The sequence below is a fragment of the Bombus impatiens genome, unplaced genomic scaffold (assembly GCF_000188095.3).
Source record: "Bombus impatiens unplaced genomic scaffold, BIMP_2.2 scf_0203, whole genome shotgun sequence".
Classification (NCBI taxonomy): Eukaryota; Metazoa; Arthropoda; class Insecta; order Hymenoptera; family Apidae; genus Bombus; species Bombus impatiens.
The window spans coordinates 811,085-838,422 of NT_176622.1; the positions used below are offsets into that span (position 1 = coordinate 811,085).

At 39.9% G+C, this 27,338-nt stretch overlaps 2 protein-coding genes across 7 annotated transcripts in view; one reads left to right on the forward strand and one right to left on the reverse strand.

Moving 5' to 3' along the window:
- LOC100748761 overlaps positions 1 to 15,454 on the forward strand; it is a 39,164-nt gene extending 23,710 nt beyond the window's left edge. For 2 of the 6 annotated variants that reach the window (XM_033319724.1, XM_003487758.4), the window contains exons 3-10: positions 244 to 418; positions 6,999 to 7,329; positions 7,891 to 8,194; positions 8,339 to 8,626; positions 9,375 to 10,591; positions 11,207 to 11,605; positions 12,317 to 12,472; positions 12,576 to 12,870. In XM_033319724.1, coding sequence (XP_033175615.1) covers positions 244 to 418; positions 6,999 to 7,329; positions 7,891 to 8,194; positions 8,339 to 8,626; positions 9,375 to 10,591; positions 11,207 to 11,605; positions 12,317 to 12,472; positions 12,576 to 12,732 — 3,027 coding nt within the window. In that variant the 3' untranslated portion in view covers positions 12,733 to 12,870. Of the gene's footprint in view, positions 1 to 4; positions 419 to 6,998; positions 7,330 to 7,890; positions 8,195 to 8,338; positions 8,627 to 9,374; positions 10,592 to 11,206; positions 11,606 to 12,316; positions 12,487 to 12,555 lie in introns of all 6 variants that reach the window. The other 4 variants (XM_033319725.1, XM_033319727.1, XM_012383035.3 and 1 more) reach the window with 4 other exon arrangements.
- Positions 15,455 to 25,008: 9,554 nt separating this feature from the next.
- LOC105680472 lies at positions 25,009 to 27,142 on the reverse strand. Its single transcript, XM_012382974.3, has 3 exons — positions 26,988 to 27,142; positions 26,638 to 26,722; positions 25,009 to 25,427 (listed from the first exon to the last, which is right to left on the reverse strand). The coding sequence occupies exons 1-3, from the start codon at positions 27,125 to 27,127 to the stop codon at positions 25,230 to 25,232; spliced, it is 423 nt and encodes a 140-aa protein (XP_012238397.2). The 5' UTR covers positions 27,128 to 27,142; the 3' UTR covers positions 25,009 to 25,229.
- Positions 27,143 to 27,338: the final 196 nt, after the last annotated feature.

The window sequence follows — 27,338 nt, forward strand, 5'->3', positions numbered from 1 at the left end:
GAAGGTCCGTGTGTGTAAAGTCGTGGAAGATCTCGTCGATCGCGGGATTAACGTGCGTGCGCGTCTCCCCCGTCGAAAGAAAGTCCGAAGCTCCGTTTGTCCCCTGGAGCCCGTAGGTGTGCGACACATCTGTGCGTGTCGTGTCCACCAACCATCTACCAATCAGCCAACCAACCAACCACTCAACCACACCCCAGTGACTGTGACTCGACGACAAAACCAGCCTTACGAATTTGAATGCAGGGGGAACCGGCTGCGCGAATGCCAGGCATCGTCGAGGTCACCACGCCGGCAACGCCTGGTAGTTCGCTTAAGACACCCAGCACGCCGAGAATTGACATCAGCAGGGCGAGCAGTTCCTCCCACCATGAGGACAGTAACTCCAGGGACTCTACGCCCGAGAGGGAACTCCTTGCAGGTATTACGTTCTCTTTCTTTTAACGTTGTGCAGTGTCGATACGTGACAGTAAAATCAAAATTGTAAACCGAGATTTCTGGATGATCGACTGATGCTAAAGATCAGGCTGTGGTTACAGCGGATACGTATTCGCAGAAGTACGTTCGTTTTGGCGAAGTCGATGCGTCGATGTAATCGAATATTTAGGCGACAGAACAAGTAGCATGTTGCGCCTCTGTATTGAGTCTACTTTTTCAAGAAAATTCACGGTTTACGTGTTTCTAAGTCGTTTAGCTTTTGACGCGGTAGTGCAAACATCGTATTAAGATCGTATCTTAATGCCATATGTTCGCGACCTTCGATTCGTTCTCCTTTAAGGTTGGAAAAGTATGGTTTAGATTCTGACACCGGGCTTCGGATAATTGTACAGATATTTTTGAAAATATGCTTCGCAGTCTGTGAATGAAAATTAATCGGAACGCTAGTTTGTCCGAATACTCGATCGGTATAACCGTGGCCTAATATCCAACGAAAGAACGCTCGCGTGTCTAACCAGCGCCGACTTCATCCACTTTAGCCATGGCCTTAAGGCTCGTACAGACACGTCCAGCAATTTAGTCTATTGACGAGTAGCTGCTGACTACGAGATGGTTTAACGGATAGAGAGCGTCCGGAATTAGTAGAGTTAAGTTACAGGTTTAATTGGATGGTAGTGGTGTGGGACCCTATCCCGCCAGAAAAATCTAATCAAATGGATCTACTCGACTAAATCGTTTTATTAAACAAGTCCACTACATTTTAGTACCCATACACGGTAAGTTATTTAATTGCTCGCTACTCTATTAGATTAACGACTAGATTACTGAACGTGTTTGTTTGAGTATAAACGTTAATACGGGAAACAACAGTCCGGAAATCTCGGGTACACGCACCCCTTAAAGTAGCGAACCATGGCTGCACCGCCGCGTGGCTTCGGGTCTTCTAGCCAAAGCCCATCGCGTATGTACAGACGGACATATAATCGCAGGAGCTGATCGACTGTGTGAACGAAAATGCAACTAAAAATGAACACATTAGATGATCGTTATTTTGTCACTATACGTACATTGTTTACTATTTAACTCTACTACGGTCTTTAGATCGTTTCTGATCCAATTATTTTTCTCTGACATCGAAGAAACGCTTCAGCTTAAACAAAATACGAAGAAAGATATCGTTGGCGATTTCTCGATAGAATTTCCTATTAAAATTCTTCTTGAAACGTTACATCTACCTTCTGTTTGCTAAAATGAGGTCAAGATCGAAATATACAAATTTCAGAATCGTTATTGTAAAATAACACACGAAGAAAGACGTCGACTAAATGTAAAAAGAAAATTACAAATGTGATCGCCGGTAGTTTCTATGTTTCCACTGCGTCTAAATTTATGTTTACAAGCTGTGTTTCACAAAGGTGAAGGGGTCGCACGAATGTATCCCTCGACTCTCCTCCCCTGCGTGTACTTTGTAGCCCCACTAGGAAAACAAGCGAGGTCCGATAAAATCGCGAATGACTCATCGACGATAACTTCCGTTTATTCGAGTTAACAGTTCGATCTAAGAACACACTGACTTTCGCCAAAGGGATACCAAGCCCTCGTTAGAAACGAAATTCGGTCAACGTGAAGAGGAAAGAAGTTTTTCGCGTAGAGGGAAATTGGAAGTTAAATCGTTGCTGCGAGAAAATTGGATTTTCCACGGTCACGAGAACGTGCGACGAGATTCAATTATATCTTCAGCTAGAGAGTGCTCGTTAGTGCTCTGCAGTTTCTCTGTATCACGTGGAAATTTCGAGTGGCAAACAGCGACAGCTTGTTTCTTCGATCGCGCGAATTTCCGCCAAATAACATGCACAGGCGAGCATCAGGTGATTCTACTTGAAAAAAAAAAGAAAATAGGAACAGAATATAAAATATCTCCCAAGATATACGTTATTCGGAAAAAAGCGTTTCAAATAAAATTTGTCCTGTTTCGAGGGGTACACGACGACCATCCGGTTTGCCTATGTGAAGGCGTTTTCGAGGTCTTTCGAGGTGACCTCTGTTTCCTTAAATGGAACTATAGATACATTTTTGTATACGCCATTCGATGCAATTTTTCATCCTCTATAGAAGATTATTAAGAGTATACTCAGGAGTATTGAGAGTATTAAGAGTATTAAGGAGCGGCAGAGTATTAAGGAGATTTGTTCGCAAATTCATATTTCGTCGAACACACGTAAAAAGTTAGGACTTGATCAGGAATACGTTTCGCTCGTCAAATATGCCGTTTGATGCAGAAGTGATGTAAGTCGATTTTTTGCCTATTTGGTTAAACGTTTCATCTCGAAAACGTGAGCTTGTATTTTGTGCGGAAGTGGTGCAAGTATATCTTCGTTAGTTTCTCGGTGGGTAACAGAATAAGTGAGAATCGCTCGCTCGCGATCCATTACAAAATTTTTTGACAATTGAAAATTGCCTCTGGCTATTGACAATTAAAAATTAGCCGAAATATCCCTATGTATACATTGTGTATAGGATGTTTCCTACCTTTCCGGTCGAATAGTGTAAATAACGTAATTTAAAATTGAAAATAAGGGTAAAGCGTTGCACGAAGTTTTCTATCGTAAACGCTTCGTGGCGAAGTTCTAAACCGAGATGGAAACAAATTTGTTATCACGGAATACAGAAAATCGTAGCACACGGAAAGAATTAACACAGTGAATTGGTAACGTGGTTCCAATATCTCGACAGATCCTCTTTTGAAAATTTCTTAATTCGGAACGTAAGAAATTCCAAGCCACCTCGATGTCGAATTTGCATTGTATCAACGTACCGTGTTGCGATCAGAGTTTAGACATCCAAACAGTTGTGTGCAAGCAGCTTCTACTTACAGTAGAAATACTGTAACGTAGAATCCTCTGCTACGTAAGCATATTCAGACTGCGTTCTATGTTTCTACGTTACTCTCTAACTTTATAACAAAAGCGTTTACAGAGCCAAACTTGGCGCAACATTTTCTTCTTATTTTTCGCTCGTAGATTGCGCTGCTGTAGTTTTCTCGGGAAAATTGGAAATACCCTGTACGAGTTTGTTGTCTCTCCTCTGTGAATTTCGTTATTCAGTAAGGGTCGTTTCGTTATTCAGTATAATCCGTCGTAGGCAATAGGTCCCCTCTTCAATTTCGCGGCTAACGAGACGTTCGAGACTCTTTCGTTTGGTCGTCGATCCCTGTGTCTTTCCTACGAGTATAGAGAAGCGCCGTTTCCTTTAGAATTAAGTCGTCGAGGATGGAGGCGGTAAAGTAGGCAACTGTAACGATGCCTCTTTCCTTTTGGGGACGATGAACCTCTATATGCGTTACGTGGAAGATATCGATGTAACTCGTACGTGTTTGTTTGAGAAAAATAGCTGACGCAGTTTTATGTCTGTATACCGTGTAGCTGAGGATATTATTAGACTACTTAGCGTAGAGGAAAAATTCAAGTAGCTGCCTGGACCCTGTTGCATCATTGAACCGATATTGTTTAGAAACTGTAGAGTAATAGTTAATAATTTGTTAGTTATTAACGTTGATAGACTGTCATTTGTAGGAGCAACGAGCTTGTGAACGAAACTAGGATTCGTAAACGAATTTTACGAAATATAGGAATTATACGAGGATTTTTGTACCACCAAACGAGTATTATTTAATAACAAATCAAATAATTTAATAGTCAAATTAATCATTAGTAAGATTTGCTGATCACATGGGAAATGGTAGCCATCTGTGAAAAGATCTACCTGTTAAATATTAACTGTTTTACCGATGTATCGAATTGAAATATAAGAATTGTAATTCTTTTCACATTTCGATTTTACGATCGTCAATGACGAAGAGAATTATCGTTTTGCGACAGTTATTTAGTACAAAATGTTACGAGCGTGTTAAAAACCTTCTCAGAAATTGTTGGAGGTTCTGTCCTAATTCCAAGCAGAAATCCGTTCAAACGATTTTTTTAAATCTGGCGCTCTATATCTCGATCGATAACTCGATAAATCCTTCTTGATCCTTCGATGACAGATTACCGATATTTCTCATTTCACTGTGACAATTGCAAAAATTATTACAACCTCGTAATTCAGTTACGCAATTTCATATATAGTTTAATAACTTCTGCTCTAAATTTTCATTTATTCCGAATTCTCCCGTTATCTCGCTGCGCTATCGAAGACGCGAATCTAACGAAAATGCACGTCGTCGCAGTTTATCCTTTATGAAACGCCTAACTCTGTACTTTCCAAACACGAACTATTTTTCAATTCTCCGATAAAAATTCTTCGTTGCTTTATTACATCGTCAAAGAGTTAAATCGACGTTTGAAAAAACGTAAGAAGTTGGTCCTTTATAAATCGCCGTTATATACCGACGCACGGTAAAATTTTAAATTCTTCCACCGTCATCGCTATTTAATTCTCCTTTCGAAGGAAAACTTTTCTTACACTTTATTACTTCCACGCGTCACGGCGCGCTAAAAATTAGTCGAAGACCTCGATCAGCGCGAAGGCCGTGCAACTTTTCAGATCTTTAAAAGTTGTGAGAAATAATTGAACGAAACCGAATTGAATGCGATTTGTTCGAGCAATCGCGCGAATATTTTGGATTTGCAGAGGCATATAATGTGACAAATGGTATAAGAAACGGTACATTTCTTACGTTTTCGAAAAATCTACCTGAAAAATCTTCCACCGTATGAAATATTTTTTCACGTTTTTATCCTTCGTCGACCTTCTTTCGTGTTCCATGGTTTCCTAAAAACAAAAAAAAAGAAACAGATGGACTCGCCCGATTTTTGTAGCAAAATAGCTGTTCGACTAAAAGACGACGTTCGAACGATATTAGTTTAATAAACGGGTAAACGGGTGGTGTATCGATTCGACAAAAGGTGGTCGCGGAGGACGATTCTCCGGACGCGAAGAAGAAGGTTGCCACGAGGCCGGGTCGTGATCGATCGAGAACAGGCCTAGTGTGTTGTTCACCGGTGTCTCTAAATGCTCCCTCGAGATAACGCCAAGCCCTGTTTCTGCTCGTGTGCCACGAATTAATAGTGGTCGCGATGTTATGGGAGAATTCAAGGGGAACGAGGCCTAGCTGCAACTTTGTCCTATATTCCAGTTGCTTTGTTACAACCGACGCACACATATACAAGTAGGTAGGCGAAGAAGCGACACGATTTCTCTTCCAACAAGCTCGTTTCGTTTTTATCGCTGATTCGCAACGCGGTGACGCGATAACGTGTCTCTGAATGACGACTCGACCTTTTCACGAAACACAATGGTTAATCGTTCCTTCTCATTGATTTTTCTTCCCTTTTCTTCTTTCTTTTCTCCTTTCACTCTTTCGAATCGATGCAAACACGGAGGACAAGTTTCAACATCCACTTGTACCGTGCGATCTGTTTAACTGGCTCCTCGTGCATGTGTTAATCTGCTAATAATATTAGCATATTCGACAAGTTATAGGTTAGTGGATTATTCACATAGTCTTATCATTTCACCATCTTACGCGAAACAGGATAATCGGACGATTCGTAATTTGAAAAATTGCATTGTCAAATTTCAACTGTTTTACGAGTCGGGTAAGAAGGGCAGCTGCTATTGATAATTTACAAAGTGCAACTTGCAAAATCTGTACTTTTAAGGTTTCTATAAATCGGGTAAAGAGGGCAGCTGGTGTTGGCAATTTGGAAACTGCGATTTGTAAAACTTATTATGTTTATAAATAATGTTGTTTCGATTGCGCAACAGGGCCCTGGCGATATTAGATGGTTGGTAGATGATTTCTAGTTGGTAGAACGTTTACGAGCGTAGAACTTTGTATTAAATAGAATTATCGGATGGTTTATGATTCGTAAAATTTCATTTGTGCATATTAAATATATGAGATGATTTATCGATAGCCGGTAATATCAGTATCAATAATTTTACAATTTTAGTTCAGACGGGATAATTAGGTGACTCGTAGTTTCTTAAATTTCATCTATTTTATCATTCATAAACTCGTTCCTGTTAAGAAGATTCCTATTTTTTCCCCAAAAGTTCCTATTTTTTTATAAGGATGCCTGTTTACACGTGTTATTCTATCAGATCCTGTATAGTAGATTTCGATTCTAGTAGAACTTATTGGATAATTTATAGCTTGTAAAATTTCATTTATTTTATCATCTACAAACTCGTTTCTTTTTAAAGAGTTTATCGTACCGATTCTATATATTGGGTTGGCAACTAAATGATTGCGGATTTTGCCATTAGATGGTATTGACAAAATCCCCAATCATTTAGTTGCCAACCCAATATTTTCTTCCTACTTTTTCGCAAAGAGTTGTCTTATGTCCGTTTACACGTGTTGTCCTATCGGTCCCTGTATGGTAGTTTTCGATTCTGGTAGAACTGATCGTTAGAATTTATACGTCGTAATTTATTTATACTCGTTAATGTTAAATGCTAGATACATTAAAATATAGATGTTAGACAATTGTTCTATGGTAGAAACTGTATCCACTTTCACGAAAAGGTTATTAATAACATAAATGTCGAATTACTAGGCGGAGAGCCTCCACCTGGGTGCAAGCTGACTCTGGGCTACAAAGAGGACGCCCAGGATCTAAGATCGTCGACGGAGGAGCTCGACTTGCAAGATCCCATTCACGAGCAAGATCTGAAAAGAGAATCGAAGAAACTGGCGAAGAGGCGAAAGGAGGATGGCTCCATGTCCGATTATAGCGGCAAACAATTAGACAGAGAAAGGAAGGACAGCAATTGCTCGGAAATCGTCCTGCTAAACATCAGTGGAAGAACGTCTAGACTCTCCTCCGTGGGTAGCCAAGGTTCAGGAGCCTCTGGCAAACTTTCCGTTGTCTCTGCCACGTCGTCCAGGTAGATTAATCAGTTGCTCGTTCTTGCAACGACCGCCCACGTTTATGCAAATTCCTACTTTTATAAAGAAAATTTTCTTTCAGCCACTAAATGCGTTATAACGTGTATTTATTTGATTTATCTTGTATAATTGAGAAAATTGTTCGTGTTATGTTCATTCAAAGTGTATCTTTGTATCTTTTGTCGTACACACATAAGAACATATAGTTATTTTCATTTATTATATTACCAACTACAGAATAGGCGTTACTTTATTTTGCATTGAAAGCGATACGAAAAACTGCTCCAAGAACGTCCATTTCTTGCATATTTCCATATCGAAGATTATGTATTTGCTGAAAGTTAAACGCGTCGAAATTTGTTAAATACTAGTATATCGTAGTATTGCGACAAGTAAGCGCGACGTTGCTTCACTTTTCTTCGATTTTCAAACAGACGTAACGACTGTTCTAAGACTATCGAGTGGCGTTGTGATAGTTGAGGGATGAGGGAGAATTTCTGTAATTTGTATGTGCGTACGGACGATAACGAAAATTAATCGATATCGTAATTAATTATCAGGTCGCCGAGTCCGCACAAATGTTTACTGGAAACGTCGTTCTGCGGAAGCAAACCTACACTGGCAGACAACTTGATAGAACCGTCGAAACCAGAGACCGACGACCTGGAGAAGATCCTGCTGAAGCGTGAAGCAGACACGACGAAAGCACTGATTCCAGACAGCATAAAGGTATCGATGGTAGATGGAAACTTGAAACCAGATCCCCTGGATAAACCTAGGAGACGAGGGCGAGAAGAGAGGAAGGAGATCTTCAAGAGAGAAGTGGAGATCACGAAAAGATTCTTGGAGAAGGTTAACATACAGGTAAACTCTAATCGACAACAAGGACTGGTTTTTTTTTTTTGTCAAAAAATGTTTCGTCGATAATTTTTCACATATGAACGAAAAATTAATTTACAATATTAGTTCTGCAATATTATACATACGTTTTGTACGTGGATATTGAAGGTACCAGTGGCGAAGAAGTCAGGTGAATCGCCAAGTACAACGACGTCGCAGCAGCAGTCGGCGAGAAGTCAAGCGCAAGAGGTACAAAAGCCAGCGACCTTAGACTTCAACGACAAGAGGAAAAAAGCGCAGAACTTCAAAGAAATCGTACAGACCACTCCAACAACGAGCAGCGTGACCGGTAGTCCGAAGCTACCAAGGCATCAGAAAGTCCGCGATCTGGAAGGTTCGCGTACACCCAGTCCCTCTTCCGTTTCCAGGAAGAGCAGTTTCGCCTCTCTGTTTAAGGTAGCCTCGTGCTTCCGTGTTCGTAGTTCGTATTAACAGCGAATGCTTATTATGTATTTCATACACACGATCTGTCTAAAAGATGACCGAACTTTCGAAAAGTAACGAGACACGGGCAACGCTTTTGGCAAGACATTTTTTACTTTATTCGAATCACATTGCTTACTTCGGGTAGCTACCAATTAAGTAACGGTAGACTAATAGAAATATATGTTTTTAGGGACAGGAAATATATGTCTTTGCAAGTTTGTATGGATTTTATGAAGCGTCGATTGTTCGTTGCAGACTAACATGGAACTTGAACGTTCTACTAGGTACGGTAGATGTTTTAGTTTGTGGTGACGTTTGATCCTAGTCACGACAAAGAGCCGAAGAACGAAGAGTAGAGAATGAATACTCTTGCGTCGTAACGTCGAGAATATAGCAAAAATATCGATGTTTTGAAGCAATTGCTCCGGTATATATATCCAAATACTTGCATTTTGCATTTGTTGGCAAAGTAAGAGAGAAGAATCCGCGTGTATCTCGATAGCAGCAGTCTCGTTAAACAGAGACGTTATTCGCTGAAGTAGTTCGGTTACCTTTTGGCACAGATCGCGTACAGTAGAAATTAGGCTTGTACGCTTCACACATCGTCCACACCTGGATTCCTGGCTTTGTCTTTGTAGAAGATCCGCTAGCTTAATCGAGAAGAATCTCGAACAAAAGACACTGCATGTACTTGACCACCGCGTGTTCAACTTTTAAGGCCCGTACAGACAGCAGTGTGTTGAGCCCAGAATCGCCGTCTCCGAGCACGAAACCACGTCGTAGCCTCACCTCGAAGATCAAGGACACCACGGAGAGTCTGCGTAGCAGATCGAAATCGCGCGAGCGAGTAACCTTGGACAAAGGGTCTGGCAGTTTGAAAAAGGACTCGAAGAACAAGGGCGTGTTCTCCTCGACGTTGAGTCTGTTCAAGAAACGCGAGAGAAAGAAGAGTTATGACGAGGCGATAGCGGCATCCTGTGGCACGGAGTTGGATAGTTCCGGAGGACACCCGTCCTTAGAAAGCATAGGCCACGTGGAGTTTCGTTTTAACGCTGAAAAGGAGAGTCGCAAGGACGACTCGATCTTCATAAGCCTGCACGCGGATGACAGGAACTACGAGGAGGCTCTGCCTTCGGAGAGCGTGTCGATACCACTGGAAACGCCTACCAAGCTGCTGGACGAGTACGAATCGGAGCCTCGAACTGGAAGCATCGTAACGGAAGTGTCGATAGAGCATTATCCACCCACGACGAGGATAAAGACCGAAGCTTTGATCGAAACTACGTCGAGGCCGTACTCGCGGGACAGCCAGACCAGCCAGATCATACCGCAGAGCAGTTCGAAGGATTCTGAGATCTCGAGGAGCTCCTCGAAGGACTCGAAGCTGAGTAATCACGGGAAAACCAGCGAAACCGTTGTGAGATCGTCGTCGTCCATCGATAGCAAACCTCCTGCGGACCATCGAATATCCAGCAGTTCGTCGAAGGACTCGATAGGAAAGAAGGAAGCTACGAAGCCGAAAAGGAAAAGCAAAGAGCTGCAACAACCTGTCGAACCAGCCGAGATAGTCGAGGAAGATGTTTCAAGGCAGAAACAGAAACAAGTTGAAACTAGGGAACACGCGCCGGTTAAAACGATGGAAAAGAGGCCAGACTTGTTGGATGACGGAACGAAGACTGCGGATGGACTGGTGAAGACACCAAGCGTGATCTCTGATCTGGATCATAATAGTTCGGAGTCGGAGAGAGACTCGGAGATCGAGTTTGTTAGGAACAAGGTGGAGAAACTTGCCGAGGAATTGCCTGACGAGAGGAAGGGACTGTTCTACGAGGAGAGCTTCGAAGAGGATCTTCCTTACGTACCCACCACCTTACCCCTGGAGAAAAGCGTGGCTGTGCCGATCCTGCCTGTGAAACAACGACTTCAAGAAGTAAGGTAAGTGTTATTTAAAATTGTGCTGTTATTGCTCGCTGATTGGAGCGTACTTTTCTTTCTCTTTTGTTTCACACGATGTCTGCAATGTTGCGATTCACTATCCGTTTATTCACAGCCCTGTTCAGAAGTCCTGAGACAATTACGTTCGTAAAGTATTGGAAGGTTTGCTTAAAAACGGCGAGAAGCTAAGTATATAATAAAAAGGAGTCAAGTATATCATAAAGGCACGAGGAAATGATGTTTAATGATTCAGAAAGCATACGCTACTAATGTATCGACGATATTAACGAAATGTAATTCCAGATTCTAAGAGTAAATTTCCAAGCTCTACATTTTTAAACAAACCTCCAAATTCCAAACTTGGAAATATATTTCCAAGTTCTATTGGGTTGGCAACTAAGTTACCACAACCCAATACATTTTTCAACAAAATTTAAGATTCTAAAATAGAGTTCTAAATTTAAGATCTTTTAATAAAATTCGAAACTCTCAAATAGAATTGCAGATTCTGTATCTTTAAAAAAAATGTCCAAAGACTTTTAAACAGAACTGTATCGCGACCACGAGTCTTATCTTCAATAACAATACCAAATTAATAACGTTATTCACGTCCAGAACGATACCAATCGAGAGGCCGCGTTCAACGACGCCGATAAACCCGACGCTGCTCGACGAGTTTGTGATGCAGACGTCCCTCGACGAGCGTCGTGTTGAGAAGATGAAGATATCATTGCCGCGAGAAGATAGCTTTAAATTGAAAAGTCCGCGGAAGCACGCGGCCAACACGTTTATGGAATTCGCAGGCAAAGTGCCTGACGGGGGACGGAAGAGCGCAGGTAAATCGCCGAGTCCTCCTCCACTGCCACCGAGGGCCACTGCTAGGCCGAGCAACTGGATCAACTTCGAGGAGATACCCGAGAAGAGGAAAGCGCCGAAAAGGATCCAGACGATTCCTCGACCTGAGGACGAGGTGAAATCGGGTGGATATAGCTACGTTCAACCGGAGGAATGCAGGTGCGTTCCTTCTTGTTGAGTGGATGATGGAGAACACACTGGTAGATTTTCGCAAAGCAAATTCGTGCTTTTATAAACCTAATTAAATATTAGGTTGTCCGAAAAGTTTCTTATGCAAGTTTTGTACGGAAATAATAGATGCAGAAGATTTGTCGTTTTATTGGGACAAAGTGGATCGTTCATGATTCGGTAAAATGATATAAAAAGGAACATGCGCATCTATTATTTCCTTATGAAGCAAAAGAAACTCTTGGGATAACCTAAGAGGTGGAACTTGGTTGTAGGTAGAATTTTGTCATCCACTGGACGTTATAACAAGTCATGAAAATATTTGTTAGGTATATTCGTAATTAATTTCAGTATTTTTGTCTTTGTCATTTTATATGAATCGTTATCAATGAATGTTAATTTGTTACTCGTTACTTGTACCAGATTTATGTATCAACGTCGATCATGTTCATTCGTTGCTCGTAAAATCTCACCAGTGAATTGCTAGGACAGCCTCGAAAATGTCTTTGATCGGTCTTCGTATGTATGTTCTTGAACAATCTTCGGATAATAATATATTAAACGGCCAAGATTGAACAACCGAACGACGTAATCGATTTGACAAATCAAATTTCTAAATTAAATAATTATATGACATACGAATAATCTCAAAGTATCGCCAACGAAGAAACGCTATTAACTGTGAACTCTGTTGCGAAACAGGTGCGAGTGCCATGAAGAATCTCGAAGGGCGTCGATGAAGGAAGCGTCCACGACAAGGACTTCTTCCTCTTGCAGCAGCAACGGAGAACGTCCTTGTAACGGTGACAATTGTACGGTGCCTACGTCGACGTCCATGGACCGTGCCAGTATCGTCAGGTAAATGCGCCCGGGTACGATCGTCGATCAAAGTCGTATTGCTCTTGTAGAACAATCGTCGAAGACGTTAGTGATGAGTAGAGGTCTGTTTCTGTATTTTCAGTGACAGCTCGCTGGAGTGTAGCCTGAGCATCGAGGAGAACACGACGCAACCGTTGTTCACGTGCTTGACGAAGCCGTTCAGCATGGATCTGGACGTTAGGTCGAATCGGTCCAGTATCGTATCCCAGGACGAGACTGACGAGACCCTGCACCAATAATAGTTTTTTTCACGGCACGCCTCGCCTTATTATCCTCCTGTTCAAACAAAAACAAACAAAAAAAAAAAAGTGAAATTATCTCCTTGTTGGAACTGTTCTCGAGCCGAGTTCTCGTTCCTCCTTTCGCCGATCCACTTGAAATGAATCGCGTCGTTTATCTTTATAACGAATCAACTCTGCTCGCTCTTTCTCTCTCTCTCTTTTTCTTTCCTTCTGTGGAACGCTTTTTTATCGAACTCATTCTCCTCGCAAAATCGCAAACGTCTCACAATTCTCTGGTATGTGTCAATTCCAATAACGGAGTTCTATGCTCGTTTCATTGCGGCAACATCTCGTATAAGTTACACGCGTGTATCGACTTTGAAGCTACGCGTACTCACTGAGACGGATCAAGAGAAGATACGAATCGGATTCCAAGCGACAGAGTCGTTCGTTGTACGATAGACGTCGCGTGTAACGCGTTTCAAAGTGTCTGTACGTTTCGTAACGCGTGATTTTACGAAGGATGTAAGCGAAGATCGATATGTACATGTGCACTCCCGTTCATAAGTGTTCGGACGCCTGCTGGTTTTATGCGAAACGGATCAGTTAGCGACCATTAGTCTATATTGTTAAGAAAACGATGAAATCGGTTGGAATTTTTCTACGAGTTCCGATACTGACTTAAGAATGGGAGTGTATATCGTTGAAATTTCCCTCGACTTTTCTCGTCGTTGGCTACGAGTCAAGGCTATCCTGTACTTGTTTCTTCGAGGTTGAACACGGTCGAACATCGAACGTCATTGCTGTTTAACGGCGCTTCGTAGTCGATTTTACGAAAAACGCGTCACGGAAACGCTCCGCCGCATTTCTCGCTATATCGTTTAACATACACACATACATATACACGAGAATACATATACACACTTGTACATACCTTGTAACGGTCATTCGTTCGAGAAACGTTTTTAGTCTAATTGCGTACCTTCCACGAGAACTCGTTCGTTCCTTCGTTACTAGATTCGCGTATTATACCTTGGAAACGAGGGCAAAGGCATGCTTGCTGATGCGCGCGTGTTGACCAAATGCTTCCTCACGACAGACAAGAACGTGGTTCTTGGAGATCTATTCGCGAACAGTGACTTTGAAAAGGCATTTTTGATCGTCGAAGCTCCTCGAGGTCCTTCGTCGCGCTCGAAATTCAAAGTAGTCGATATCTACCAGCTTAGACGCTGGAGAAATAATTAGCAGGCTGCAGATCTGCCTGAAAGCTAAATTAAGCTACGTCATGTTACGTTCAGTTTAAAGATATTTCCTTCGATACGTACACTACCGAAACTGCGACTTGATCGAAAGATTTCTATTTATAACTTGTACTTTCGAAGCTGAGATAAAATAACTACCCTGTATGATTTATTCGCTGCTTCTTGCGATGATTACATTTAGACTAAAGCAAAGAGTACTCCCGCAATGCTCTAATAGCCGAACGTATTTTCGATGAATAACATTTCGTAAGATCTGTCCAAAGTTGTAGAAACATCATCTATTAATATTATTAACATCTATTAACATGACTCTGAAACGATAGAGAACACAATATTGGGCTTATGCAGACAGATTGAAACATTTAAAGTCGCTGTACGAAACTAATTTTTATTCAGCTACAGTTACACGACTCTTTTATTTATTTATTTAACGGGGAACAACCAATATTAACTATCTTTGTTAATATGTACTGTATATGTACTACAATGTATATCGTATATGATCGCTGCAGATAAGATTAGCCAAAATTAGATCAAAGAGTTCTATTTGAAATCTGTATAAGTATTGTATATCCACGTGCAGTAACGTGAAAGTGTCCAGCAAATATTATACTCTTGGACAGTAATATACGTATCGAAGCGAATACTTTTGAATTGAACATAGCGCAGCTTAAGCCCGTTTTTCGATGGATCTCCGGCCGAAAGCTAGTTTCACGATCGCATTTAGATCACCGTGAAAGCACAGGGGACCTCGAAGCTCGAATCACCAACGCGTGTTCTCGAATATCATCGGCCAACTTCGTCGTAACGAGCCCCGCAACGTTTTGTACACCGAACAGAGATAGTCGGAAGAGTATTATTTTGTCGATTGCGTGGCGTTGACAGTGGGGATCTCGTGCCACGAAGCAAGCTTACTTCGATGCTTCATCATATCATGTAGATAGACCTAGGTCTGTAAGTACCTCCGCAGGTGTAGACAATTACAAGAATATCGTGAAACGTTCGAACAGCGAGCGATTGTTCTTATCGCGATTCTCTCGACTTTCGTGTACACGACGTATTCTATTGAAACTGAATGCGACTGACAGTCTGCGGATTTTCACGCGTTTATAGGAAATTCGAAAGCGCAACATTGCACAATGTACGTGTAACGTGGAGACATACACAGAATATGCAAAAATACGGTGCTCCGTATGTTACAATGCTGGATGAAACAATTTTCTACCTGGATTCTATTTTCCTAATTATATTCCGGGAAATGTGAATCTCCGCGTAAAGATCCGCGATGATCGATCGTACACGAGAATCGAAGGAAACGAACGTTCGGACAATTTCATCGGACGCATATGATGCGTCCATTATCGATAGATCGTTCTATCAGTATTAAGACGAACGTGATTGTGATCGCATTTATGCGTGTGCGTGTGTGATAAACGCGTGTGCATTCGCATCGATGCACCCTGTGGTGCATATCATTTCCATATCCATTTGAAAAAGTCTCATTCCTCGGAAAGAATTCACCCTCGAGCTTCGAATATCAGAAATGAAACTCTTCGAAGTCAGCGAGTTTGACAGAGGAATACGACGATCTCCTATGGCTGCTGAATAGTGAGAAGCGAACGTGTAAGTGTTTAGGAGCTTAAGCACGACGAAATCAAACCGACCACGAACCACAGAATCGATCTGATTGCGTTTTCGTTGATGTTACAGTGTTTCTTTCCGTTGCTTCGTCACTCGAGTAACGTCGTGACTTCTTTTCGAGATCCATGTTGGCTGCAACAGATACAAGCCCGTTCCTAAATATCGGGACACGTTTATCACAAAATTTAACTGTGGGAAAAATCGTCGCAACGTTGTTTCCAACGTGTTAAAAATTTTGCTTAATTTGAACACTTGCCATCCGAAGAGTAAGATAAAGCGATTGCTAATTCGCTGAACATTCAGCTACGTTGCACTAAGAATCTCATCATTGACAAACGATACACTGATGAAACTTCACTTTGTACTATTATATTGTCCATTGCATTTGCTGGGATTTTTCCTTTTTTTTTTTATTTTATATATTCTTTTGACGATTCAAATTCGTTTAGCGGATTTCCGCGAATTTCTCGAATATTAATATTATATTATATTCTATGTCTCGAATATTAATATTGATATTATATTATGTATAATATTAAATCAAACTTGTCTTCTTAACGCTAGAACTACCAATAGTTAACTCGAAATTATTTCTACCAAATCCAGCCAAAATGACTGAGCTTTAAAAAACACGTAATAATAGAACATTTTTATATTTATTGATTTATTACTTTCTTACAGAAGGAATTCCATGTTATGTAGTACATTTCTGATATTATTAATCCATCTGGGACCATGATCCCTAAACGAGGATTCACACATTTATAAAATTGTAGAACCAGTCATTCTCACTGGTGTGGTATTGCTAGTGTTAGCATCTAGCGATCGATTCGGAATTTTCCTGATAACTGATATCGTCATATCGAACGATACGCGGTAAAAATTTGAAAAACGTGTGGCATGTTGTACGAAACGAGGAAACTGGTTAATTGGGGTTCTATAAATGGATTACAGGACCCTTTTACACTTCGACCAGTCATTTTCACTGGTATTGGCCCTGATACAAAATTATTTTCAATTTGAATACATAAAAAAGAAAATAAAATTCATTATATTATTCTTTTAGTTATCGTTGCGGAAAAAATATAACACGAAGTAGGAATTTTAAAATAAAATTGTAAAACCAGTCAATTTCACTGCTGTGGTAGTTCTAGTGTTAAAAATTAGATTTAGTTGAAACTGTCTCAACGAGATTTAAATCAACCAATCGATAGGTATAATCGTCAATTACCGTCGTTTCCTTCTCCACGAGTAACTTTAACAAATTTTTTCTGATCATTGCGAATCTTTAACTCACATTCTGACTGATCGATCGTTTGCAGAATGACGTAACCGAATTATTTCGCGTGAGATCGACCACTGCCCCGATATTTATGAAAGTCAGTCGAATTGTTTCGTAACTTTCGAACGACGGATCTCGATCATCCAAGCTTCCTAAAGCATCGACATTTTCGTTGTTTCAGCGAGCGCTTCTTCGCTCGTCCAAATTGTTCGCTACGACTAAGTTTCGAATCTTCGAGTCGGATGATTCATCGAGTTAGAAAGAGCGCAACATTACAGAAAGATTCTGTTCTGTGGGATGTCGAATTGAAGAGTACAAGGTAATAGAAGTAATTGTAAAATTGTTCGATCCTCGTTAATCGAAAGAGTCTTATTTAATGGAATGGATCGCGTCGGATATAGTGAGTCGCGAATGTATTTGAACACATATTATAAAACGCTCTTATGTACATATTATATGTGTGTGTTATATCTGAATCTAAAACTCTTGCAAATAACTTTTACAATTTTTACCAAACGTCTCTCCGGTCGTTGTCACGCGCAAATATAAAACTCTTGGTGTTTGTCAACTTTGAGCAGCGTAATCGCGCGATAGCCAGGTCGATGCTAATGAAATTTCAAGATGTTTTTGACATGACGCGCTTAATATCGTCCCGTTTATGCCAAAACAAAAAATACCGTGTATACTTTCGTTTTGTCGTTCATGGTCTTTGTTCTTGCCCTTAGCTACGTAGATGTAAAGAGACGAGCGTCGTAACTAGATTTTCCCGCGCATTTATGCGAAATCTAAAGACGCAGAAGCGCGTGGAATTCGTACGATATTATACAAAAATATAGAAGATATCCAAAGTATATTACGCTACGTCTTGTAATTTCTAACAAGTACAACAAATCTCCTTTAAAGGAATCTCCTCTCTACAAATTCGATCATGTTCGTAAACATGAAGATTTGCATAAAGATTCTGGTCCACGGTGTAGTTGTAACGAACGTGATACAACAACGTGATTAATTGTATCGTAAACTCGATTTATCATTCTCAGACGTGTCCAATAAGTTTACATTCGATCGCGAGTTTCTACGATCTGTTGAATCGCGTATTTGCGATATTGTTGGCATAAGAAGGACGATATATTCATAGAAGGTCTCTATAAACGTTCAAATACTTTCGTGAACCATTGTAAATCAGGTTTTAGGGTAAGTAGCGATTCCCGCGAGACGATAATTGAAGAAGAGAAGAAGAAGAAGAAGAAAGGTTTCCGCTGAAATTGATCGCTCGGCTCTTTCGTACCTTTCCTTTGCCTTGTTAATCGACGATTAACCAAACCAGTTAGCAGGAACCAATTAGCTGTACCGATCGCAATTTAGCGATAACGTAGCGTACTCTGATCGGAGAACCCTGAAAGATTGTGTCAAGTTTCTTCGAAGAGGGATCAAAAGAAACGAAGATTCCTCGGCTCGTCGTCGAATTTTTCACCGCGTAAGATACGTTCCCATTAGCCGTGTACGATTATGCTAGTAGGCTGTGTTCAATTGCGGAACAATGTTCGTTCGAGTACACGAACAAGTTGAGAAACGTGTCTCGTGTATTTTCTTCGCAGCTCCATCTCGTGATCTCTCGTGTCCGCTATTCGTAAAATTCAAATTCCTGCAATTCAAACTCGTACAATTTTATTTAAAGGCGGTCGTCGATCGACCTTTGTGCGTTTCTTTGCACAATCTGCAACGAGATCGTACATTTCTCCGCGTAGATCGTTATGGATATCTTCTTTTTTTTCTTCAACCATTTAGTCCATTTTTGCAGTCAATATCTCGAGCTTGTTAAATCAATGACTTGCCGTAGAAACATGACGCGTCCACGTTTCGTGAAATTCGAATCTTTACACGCAACAAATATCTCTTCGCTGGTTTCTTCGTGTTGCGTAAACTTATCAAATGTATAATTGCTTCGTAAATTCGTCAGAAGTAATATTTTTCTTCATATCGATACGATATATATTTATAATATTACATATAGTAAACTTACATGTAATACTATTAATATATATTTATATACAGGGTGGTTGGTAACTGGTGGTACAAACGGAAAGGGGGCGATTCTACGCGAAAAAAGAAGTCGAAAATATAGAATAACAATTTTTCGTTCGAGGCTTTGTTTTCGAGAAAATCGACTCTGAATTTTGGCTCGGTACGCGTGCGGTACGTTATAACGGATCTCGCTGTAGATCGTTGTCTCGATAGAAAAATTAAAAAAAAAACAAAAAATAAAAAAAAAATTTTATTCTATATTTTCGACTTCTTTTTTCGCGTAAAATCACCCCCTTTTCGCTTTATCAACCACCATGTATAATTTTCCTACATCTAGCTATCTTCAACAATTATAATTTACCCTTGCCATTTCATGTTCCTAAAAACGATACCGCAACTCGCAAACTAATTCTATAGCACCACGAAGCGGTGACAAAAACAATGTAGAAGATATTTATTTAATTACAAGGTAGACGATATTTATTTAATTACAAAGTACCGGTGAATCGTTCAAACCGTTTCCCTACGAAACGCTGAAAATGGACACGCGATATTTTTCCAGCAAGTCGTCATCATTCGCATTTGTCATACGTAACGCGATTATTTTTTCCTTCTTTCTCTGTCTTCCCTAACCACGTCGTCCATTTTTCCTCTCAGTGTCTCGAATTTTTAACGTAAGTTTTCCCATAAGCGATAAACGCAAGTGGAAGATGTACGCGTCTCTTCTTGCATTTAGTACGAGAAATGCAACAAGATGTACGCGTCTCAGCTTGCATTTAATACGAGAAATAGAAGGAAATTGGAGGAAAGAGAAAGAGATTTCCACAATTTTATTACTTCACCGTCGGTGTGACAGAATCTGGTTAACACTTTGACTGCCACGCCGAAATCACACGTTTCGCTGAGGACGCCACGGCAGTATTTTTATTATTCAAAGCATATAATGGCAAAATAATGATAAATCGACGATGTAAAACAATATTCTTCCTCAATGCACCGTTCATCTTATTGGTGGTCACGGGTGACCTCTGTGGCACCTTGGTAACAGTTGATAGCGACGTATTATAACAAGACTTCGTTTATTTCAACAAACCATTCGCTCTTCGTTATTTCGTCGTAAGCAAAACGTGCAGAATATATTGTTGAAACGTGTACAAGATATTAGTAAACGGTATTTGCTCGTTCTATATATAATAGTAAGGTATATGCACACTTCTAACTTCAATTATATATATGATTATAAAGCAGCATTTACAATTATTTTCTAAGCTGTGTTTAATAATAATATTCGTAGATTAGCCCTGAAACATATGGACGCGAACACAGTGCACCCTTAGATGCAAGATTTGTTCTCATTTTTTTTTTTTTTTATCAATGTTCTAATAAAAATGTTTAATCGTTGAATGGGGCACTTTTTGTTTCAAAGTATCTTCTATTTATCGGTTATATTCAAAATGCCCTGACTGTCAATTTTCATTCAATTTTTACAATTGTTAGAAGTCGAAGCGCTCCGGTCACCAATGATCACCGTGGCAGTCAAAGCGTTAGTCGGTGCACAAAATGACACGAGTTCGTTTCGAGTTCTCCGATACGCATGTAGGAATTGAGCAAATCGTTCCGCTTTTATCTTCGAACGAGAAGAGGCGCGACTGGCGCGTCTTAAAACGACTCGCTAAACGAGTTAGCCAGTTAGCAGCTAGTTCGTCGAGGTCTACGGAAGGACGCTCGATCAACGAGTCTCTTCTTAGATGTTGATGTTTAGCTTGGGACCCTTCGTCGGCGATTTAATCTTAGCGATTTGACGCCGCAACACCGTTTTCCGCAACTTTTCATATTCCTACTCTTGCTTCGCGATTCGTTTGCGTTTTCCCGGTCGAAACGATGGAACCGAGGAAAAGAGAAATGAGACATTCTGGAGATCGTCTGCTCGAGACAGACGAAACTTCGGCTCTCCAGACAATCTTCGAGCGTAATTTAAATTATTCGCCGTACGCATTGATCGAATCGATCGAATTTTCAACACTTTCGCTGCGATACTCGTCGATTACAACAACGATTAGACTGAGGATTTTTATGCAGTTTTGCGGTTCTATCGACGCAAGCAAATGAAGAATCAAAGAAGTTAACGACTACTTCCGTTTGAATATTCCTTACATTTCCGCGTATTAGTTTCCGGTGCAGTTTTTACTTTCTCGATTTTTCAATCTCTCGTATACGCGTAAAAATCCGCAGCCTAATGACGAGTAACGCGAAGCTTTCGATGTTTCGCAAATATTTCACTTTGAATATTTCAACTCTACGATATTAATTAAATTGTTCGATCGTATCGATACTTAAGCATGCGCGTTTCATATTTAGACTGTGGATGTTGATGCAAATTTTTATCCCCGTCAGCACAAGCAACGTAATGGAAATTTTATATTGCCAACGAGTACTATATTTTGAATATTTCGTCAGATTTTTGCATACAATATGCAGTCCACATAGGCGGTATGTATATTTTCTACAAGTCTGTCTATGATAAATCGTTCAACGTACGTGCGTTCTTCCATTTTTCAATTTTCTACAAACGCATCAACGTCCATAGTCTGTCCGAATTATCGTCAGACGTTCTTTTCACCATCTGCTGCCGTTTCATTCGCGCGTTCGATGAACGTGTTTTAATTCTGTCTCGTTTCGAGAACAGCGAAAGCTTCTCCGATTGTTCCAACATTTTCCGATTAACTTTCGATAATTCGAAATAAGTATGGAGACGAGTTCGAACGAACGAACCTCTGCTGTATAGATTATCCGCACAAAAGTACGTTGAAGAAACGCTTTCCCGATCCGACGAACGGTGGGAAGCGAATAAAGAAGAAAACGAAGAAAAACCGGGAAGAATATAAAAGTTGTAAAGGCTCCTGCGCGCGTTGAAACGCGTTGCGACGCATCGACACCTAAGTTTCGCGTAATCAGCTTCGGTTTACCTGCGCGTTATCGATTCCTTTCAGTTCGTGGCGCGATATTGAACTTGAAACGCGTATTTCAAAATGTGGAATTTCCCAATTCCAGTGTCGTTATCGATACTAGGAGGTGGATCGCGAAGAATACAAAATCGAAGACTAAAACGAAATAGCCAGAAACACGGTTAACCGAGAGCCACGGATTTTCTAATTGCGGGTCATCGAAGCAACTAGCAACGAACGAACCGAGCGATCGTGAAAATTATTCGCGTCTACGTGATTCTGCTTTTCAACGTCTGTCGGATAAAGTTCGGCCAAGCATCGAGAAACAAAATACAACGATCAGAGTCTAGCGTAAATTACGTTCGGTATCGTTGCCACCCTCCGCGATATGTCGAAAACGAGATAGTTTATCCAATTATGATGATTGGTTGAGTTTCTTTATGTAATTATTCTATTTTAGGCTCATTACGTTCTATTTCTCAAATAATTTCTTTTGAAATTTTATTATTTTTAGTATTTTTTTTATTAATAATTTTAATTGAGGATTATTCTTTTTATATATTTGTTAAATTTCAATATAATATTATTTTTTTTTATGTATCCTTTATATATTATTTTTGTTATTAGTGCATTAATTGATTTAAATAAATTCCATTTGATTCGATCGAGGGAGAGTCAGAATTAGTTTCTGGATTTAATGTGGAATATCATAGAAGAATAATAAATCGGCATCTTTCGGGCCTTGTTCACCGACCAAGACGCAATTCTGACTGCTGCATCGATACAAGTTGCTTCCGTAATCGAACTGCATGGCCCGTAACACGCGTCGCGAAAGCTAAATCGCACGAAGAGCCCAAAACGCGCATCGCGACGTGTTGGAACGCGTACAGGAGCCTCGAGGGAAACTCGTAAAACTCACTGGGGCGTCGCAGCCCGATTACAACCACCCTTCCAGCCTCCCTTAGCAATACACGTCGTTACACGGTTACTTTTTAAGCTACTTGACGACTAGCGGACGTCTACCGAGATATTTCGATGTTTCTAAAGAAAAAAAAATATGTTGTGTAAATAAAAAGAGAATCGGAGGGCGCATGTCGCGGTGACGCTGCAGAGAATCGTGGTATGAGAGAGTGGGAGAGAAAGCGACAAGAGAGGAGAGAGATTAAGGGGAAATGAAGAAAAAGAAAAAGGAAGAGAGCGAGTGTGAGAGAAAAAGCAAGCGATAAGAAAGAAGGGAAGCAACCGGACGGAGAAAGAGAATAAAAATGATGTTTGTGTTTTGACGGCTGGCTCAATCATTTCAAACATCGCGTTCCTCTAGACACTAGACTGTAGAATGCTCTCTCGCCGTCAGCAAGTTGTGAGACCGGAGGCAGCAGCGTGTACCGGAAGTTGTGGAGTTCCGTGGTCAAGGAATCGTCCACGAGGCGAGAAATCTATGAAAAAGACGAGAAAAGAAGGAAAGGAAGGAACCGTTTGTTAGAAAATATCGCGAATGTTCAGGAGTGTTAATTATAGATGGAAATACACAGGTTTTGCAATGTTGATCCAAGGCAAATGGTTCTCGATGTGAGATCGTTCGACACGACAACGAGCTTCTTCCGCCCCATCTTTTTCCTGTGAAAAAATCTTCTGACGTCGCTTAAGTTTGACTGGAACGTGTTCGTAGGCCTCGTAGTAATCTCAGAAGATTTTATTATTATTGTCTGCTATTGCTATTATTCGTTAACGCAGATATGTCTGAATTTCCCTTTCGCTTCCGCCGTTTAATGAAATTGTCACGTTAACGTTTTTTTATTAATTTATCGCCATATATTGATACGTTATTCGTCGTTAAGTTAACATTTAAAAAATTCACGTTAATACTGCACCACAGACGAAACGATGTTCTTTTTAGTTTAGAAGCCAATCGAATCGAGAAAGAGTGCAAGTCAATTTTTTTGGTATTATTCGATAATGATTATTGTTCGACGTTGAAAATGAAAGATAGAAATTAAAATGTTATTCTCGCGTTGGTTACGAATAAGATTAGAGTGATACGATCGCCAGACGATACTCTACGAACAAAATTCGCATAAGATGGAGTTTAACCCATAATAGCTTTCGACAATTAATCACAAATTATTGTACGTTAATTAGAAAAAATGTAACACGGTGATCTTGCAATTACTCTGCGGAAAATTAGGCGTATCTGGGTTGAATCGCTCCCGATTCGATCTTGATGATCCTCCGGTGGGTCGTTCAGAGCTCGTCGCTGGTCGAGTCGTCTTATTGAGGAACCGGAAGTTGCACGCAAAGCGGTGATCATCGTTGTATCGCGGTGAAAGGAGCGTCGAGGTGACGAAGAGAAGAGCAAGGAATATTCGAGTAACAGACCGAAGAAATAAATATTTATAGGTCCGACAATGGGAAACGATCGACTCGCGTTGTTAATTAAAGTAATAGGGAAATTGAAGAAACAACTCCGCTCGGTGTTAACTGTAATAAGAATCTTTTTCTTTAGGCGCGAGGAAAAAAAGAGAGATGGAAAGAAGAAGAGAAAAGAAACGAGGGAGAAAGAAAAAAAAAATAGGAGAAAAGTGGCGTAAAAGACAAAAAAAGAAATCCGTAGGAAAGAAGATAAAAGCAAGAAGCTTCGTCGCGGACGGCTCTAAGCCTGTTATTTTCTGAGAAACAGCAAATTATTTATTCCTATAGAGTCTATTCTTATAAATATAATAACTTTCGACTGAGTTCCGCGTCGACTTACCGGAAGTAACGTGTTCGTATCCGCAAATTCGTTCGCGCGTAAAACGATTATAAGAAATTTCGAGGATGAACAATAAAAAAAAAAAAAGAAAGAAAAGGAAGAGAGAAGAAAAGAACGTAAGAAAGAGATGGACATTTTTCGCTGTATATATGTATGTTTATTCTCAAAGAAATTATACGGCTATTATTATATACATGTATATATATACATACACACACATACAAATGAAAAAATTACATTACGAACAAGATATAAATAAATAAATGAATATGTATATATATATATGTATATACAGAAAGAGAAGAAAAATTGGAATGACGAAAGACGAAGAGGGAAAAGAGGAAAAAAATAATGGCGGAGTGTGAATTATGAGAATAACGTATGATGCTACTTATACGATATTTCGAAGCACGTCTGTTTATGGAATTGTTACAGAATGAATTCAATAAATATTATCTTAATACGATTTCAATGCTGGCGATCTTTTAACGATGACATTGTTAAACGTGTACGAGAACAGCTTGCGATTCTGGTCTCGGTGCAAAGTTCTTCATTTTAATTCATCTACTTTCAACTAACTCTGTACTGAATCATTGTGTACTAATCTGATTTCATTTAATATATTGACTGTTAAGCCTTTGGATCTTGGATTTTGCTGGCGTCCTGTAACTACTGACGCGTTTCGTCTCCTCCCTCTTAGCATTCTCCTTTTCCTCCTTCGAGTCCACCGCCACTGGCTGATCGTTGTCACGCAGAACAATCGTTGCCGCTGTCGTCGTTATCATCGAATTCTGGTCCTGCATCGATTGCTGAAAATACGGCATAGATCAGTAAGTCGGGCGTAAAAGTACATTTTCTTCAATATGATAGATTCAATATTTAAGAGGGTATTCTGGTCTAGAAATTTGAAAAAATCGAAAATTTGTTCGTATTTCCAAAGTTTAGACATTCAAGAATATGCCCTTAAAAGGATTTTTCGAAATTTCAATTATTTTATGAGTTACAGCCATTTTTGTGACGCAACATCTACTCCGGTCCGACCGGGACCAACGTGCAATAAAACTTTAAACGCGTTTTTCTCGAAACTACATTTTCCGAGTTGGCGTGCACGATATCTCAAATTCTAACGAACCGATTTCTTTTAAATTTGGTCCGAATATTCCTTATATACTCCTCTATCGTCCGGACCACGCTCAGCTCAAAATCTTTAATATTACTATTTTTTAAACGTTCGGAATTGTCAAAAAAAACGTGCGAAATAAGAAATTTTTTTTCAAACGGCCGTCATTCTGCGAAAAAATGTCGTATTGACTTTTCCAAGGTTCAGACGATAGCGGCATCCATACTAATTAAGAATCCGTTCGCATTTTTTGTTTCGGGTGACCAGAAGGGTTGATATCACGCACGCCACGACACCCCATTTTTTTGGCAGCACCCACTTTGCCAGCTCGTAACTTTTTAAATATTGAATCTTTTCTTTCAGTGAATTTTTTACGTAATCTCGAAATATCAATAAACAAATGCTAAAAAGAAGGATAGCAAAAATATTTTTTGTTTCGCTTGTACAGAGCTTCAAAAATCGGCCGAAATTCGTGCCTCTGGACCAGAATACCTCCTTAAGTGTCGAATCTTCGTGAAAATCCTACTTGTTCCTCGAACCCAACTAGGTCAACTGTCTCAGCAATTACTTGGTTTAAAGACATTCTGTTGCTGAGATAGATCTTTTTTTTCAGTGAATTTTTTACGTAATCTCGAAATATCAATAAACAAATGCTAAAAAGAAGGATAGCAAAAATATTTTTTGTTTCGCTTGTACAGAGCTTCAAAAATCGGCCGAAATTCGTGCCTCTAGACCAGAATACCCCCTTAAAGAAAAAGTAGGAGAAAGAAAGATAATGATCCTGTCTGTACTGTAATTAGTCACCAAAGGAATGTTTGTTCATTTTAGGTGTTGTGAATTAATTAGATGGAAATTTTTCGAACAAGATTCGCAGATAGTTCGATAGGAAGAAAAGTTACCTGCATGATGTTTAGTAAGAAGAGAAAAGCAAGCAACGTTAGAGCACTGAGTGCAGCTCCCTTGTCACCTCCTTTGCCTTTGCCACTGAAAATATTCGTAGCACCACGATAATTATCTGAATAATTATAATATAAATATAATAATTATAATGATGATAATAATTTAACGACAATCTAACTAGCAATTGATTATCTCAGTAATTTAGTAACAAGGATCAAAAAGTAAGTAAGTTCGTAGCACAAGCTGTATATTTTTGTAAAAGAACTATTTCTTTGTCATTTGTATCAAGACGCCACGATTTTGCCAGTTATGCAACACGAGAATTCTAATCGATATTAGCGTTCTTCACCCTCGAGAACTATGATGATATCCTCCAGATTCGCTATGATGGTATCCTCCAGATCCGCTGTGGTGGTAGCCACCAGCAGGGCCACTATGGTACCTATCTACATTAGGATAATAAGAATCCTTGTAGCCTCCAAAGTTCATCAAGGATTTAAACGTCATCTGTAAGAAGGTTTATCAACAGTTTACAGAAATGCATCCACAGTTACCATTTTTAACGTCTTTAAAAAAAAAAAAAAGTACCTACCACGTTTGGTACTTCGAAAAAGTTATAAATTTTGAAAGAAATAATTTCAACGGTTGGTAAAAATTTTGATCTGTGCTACTGCTTTCAGTACTTTGCCAAGTATTTAAT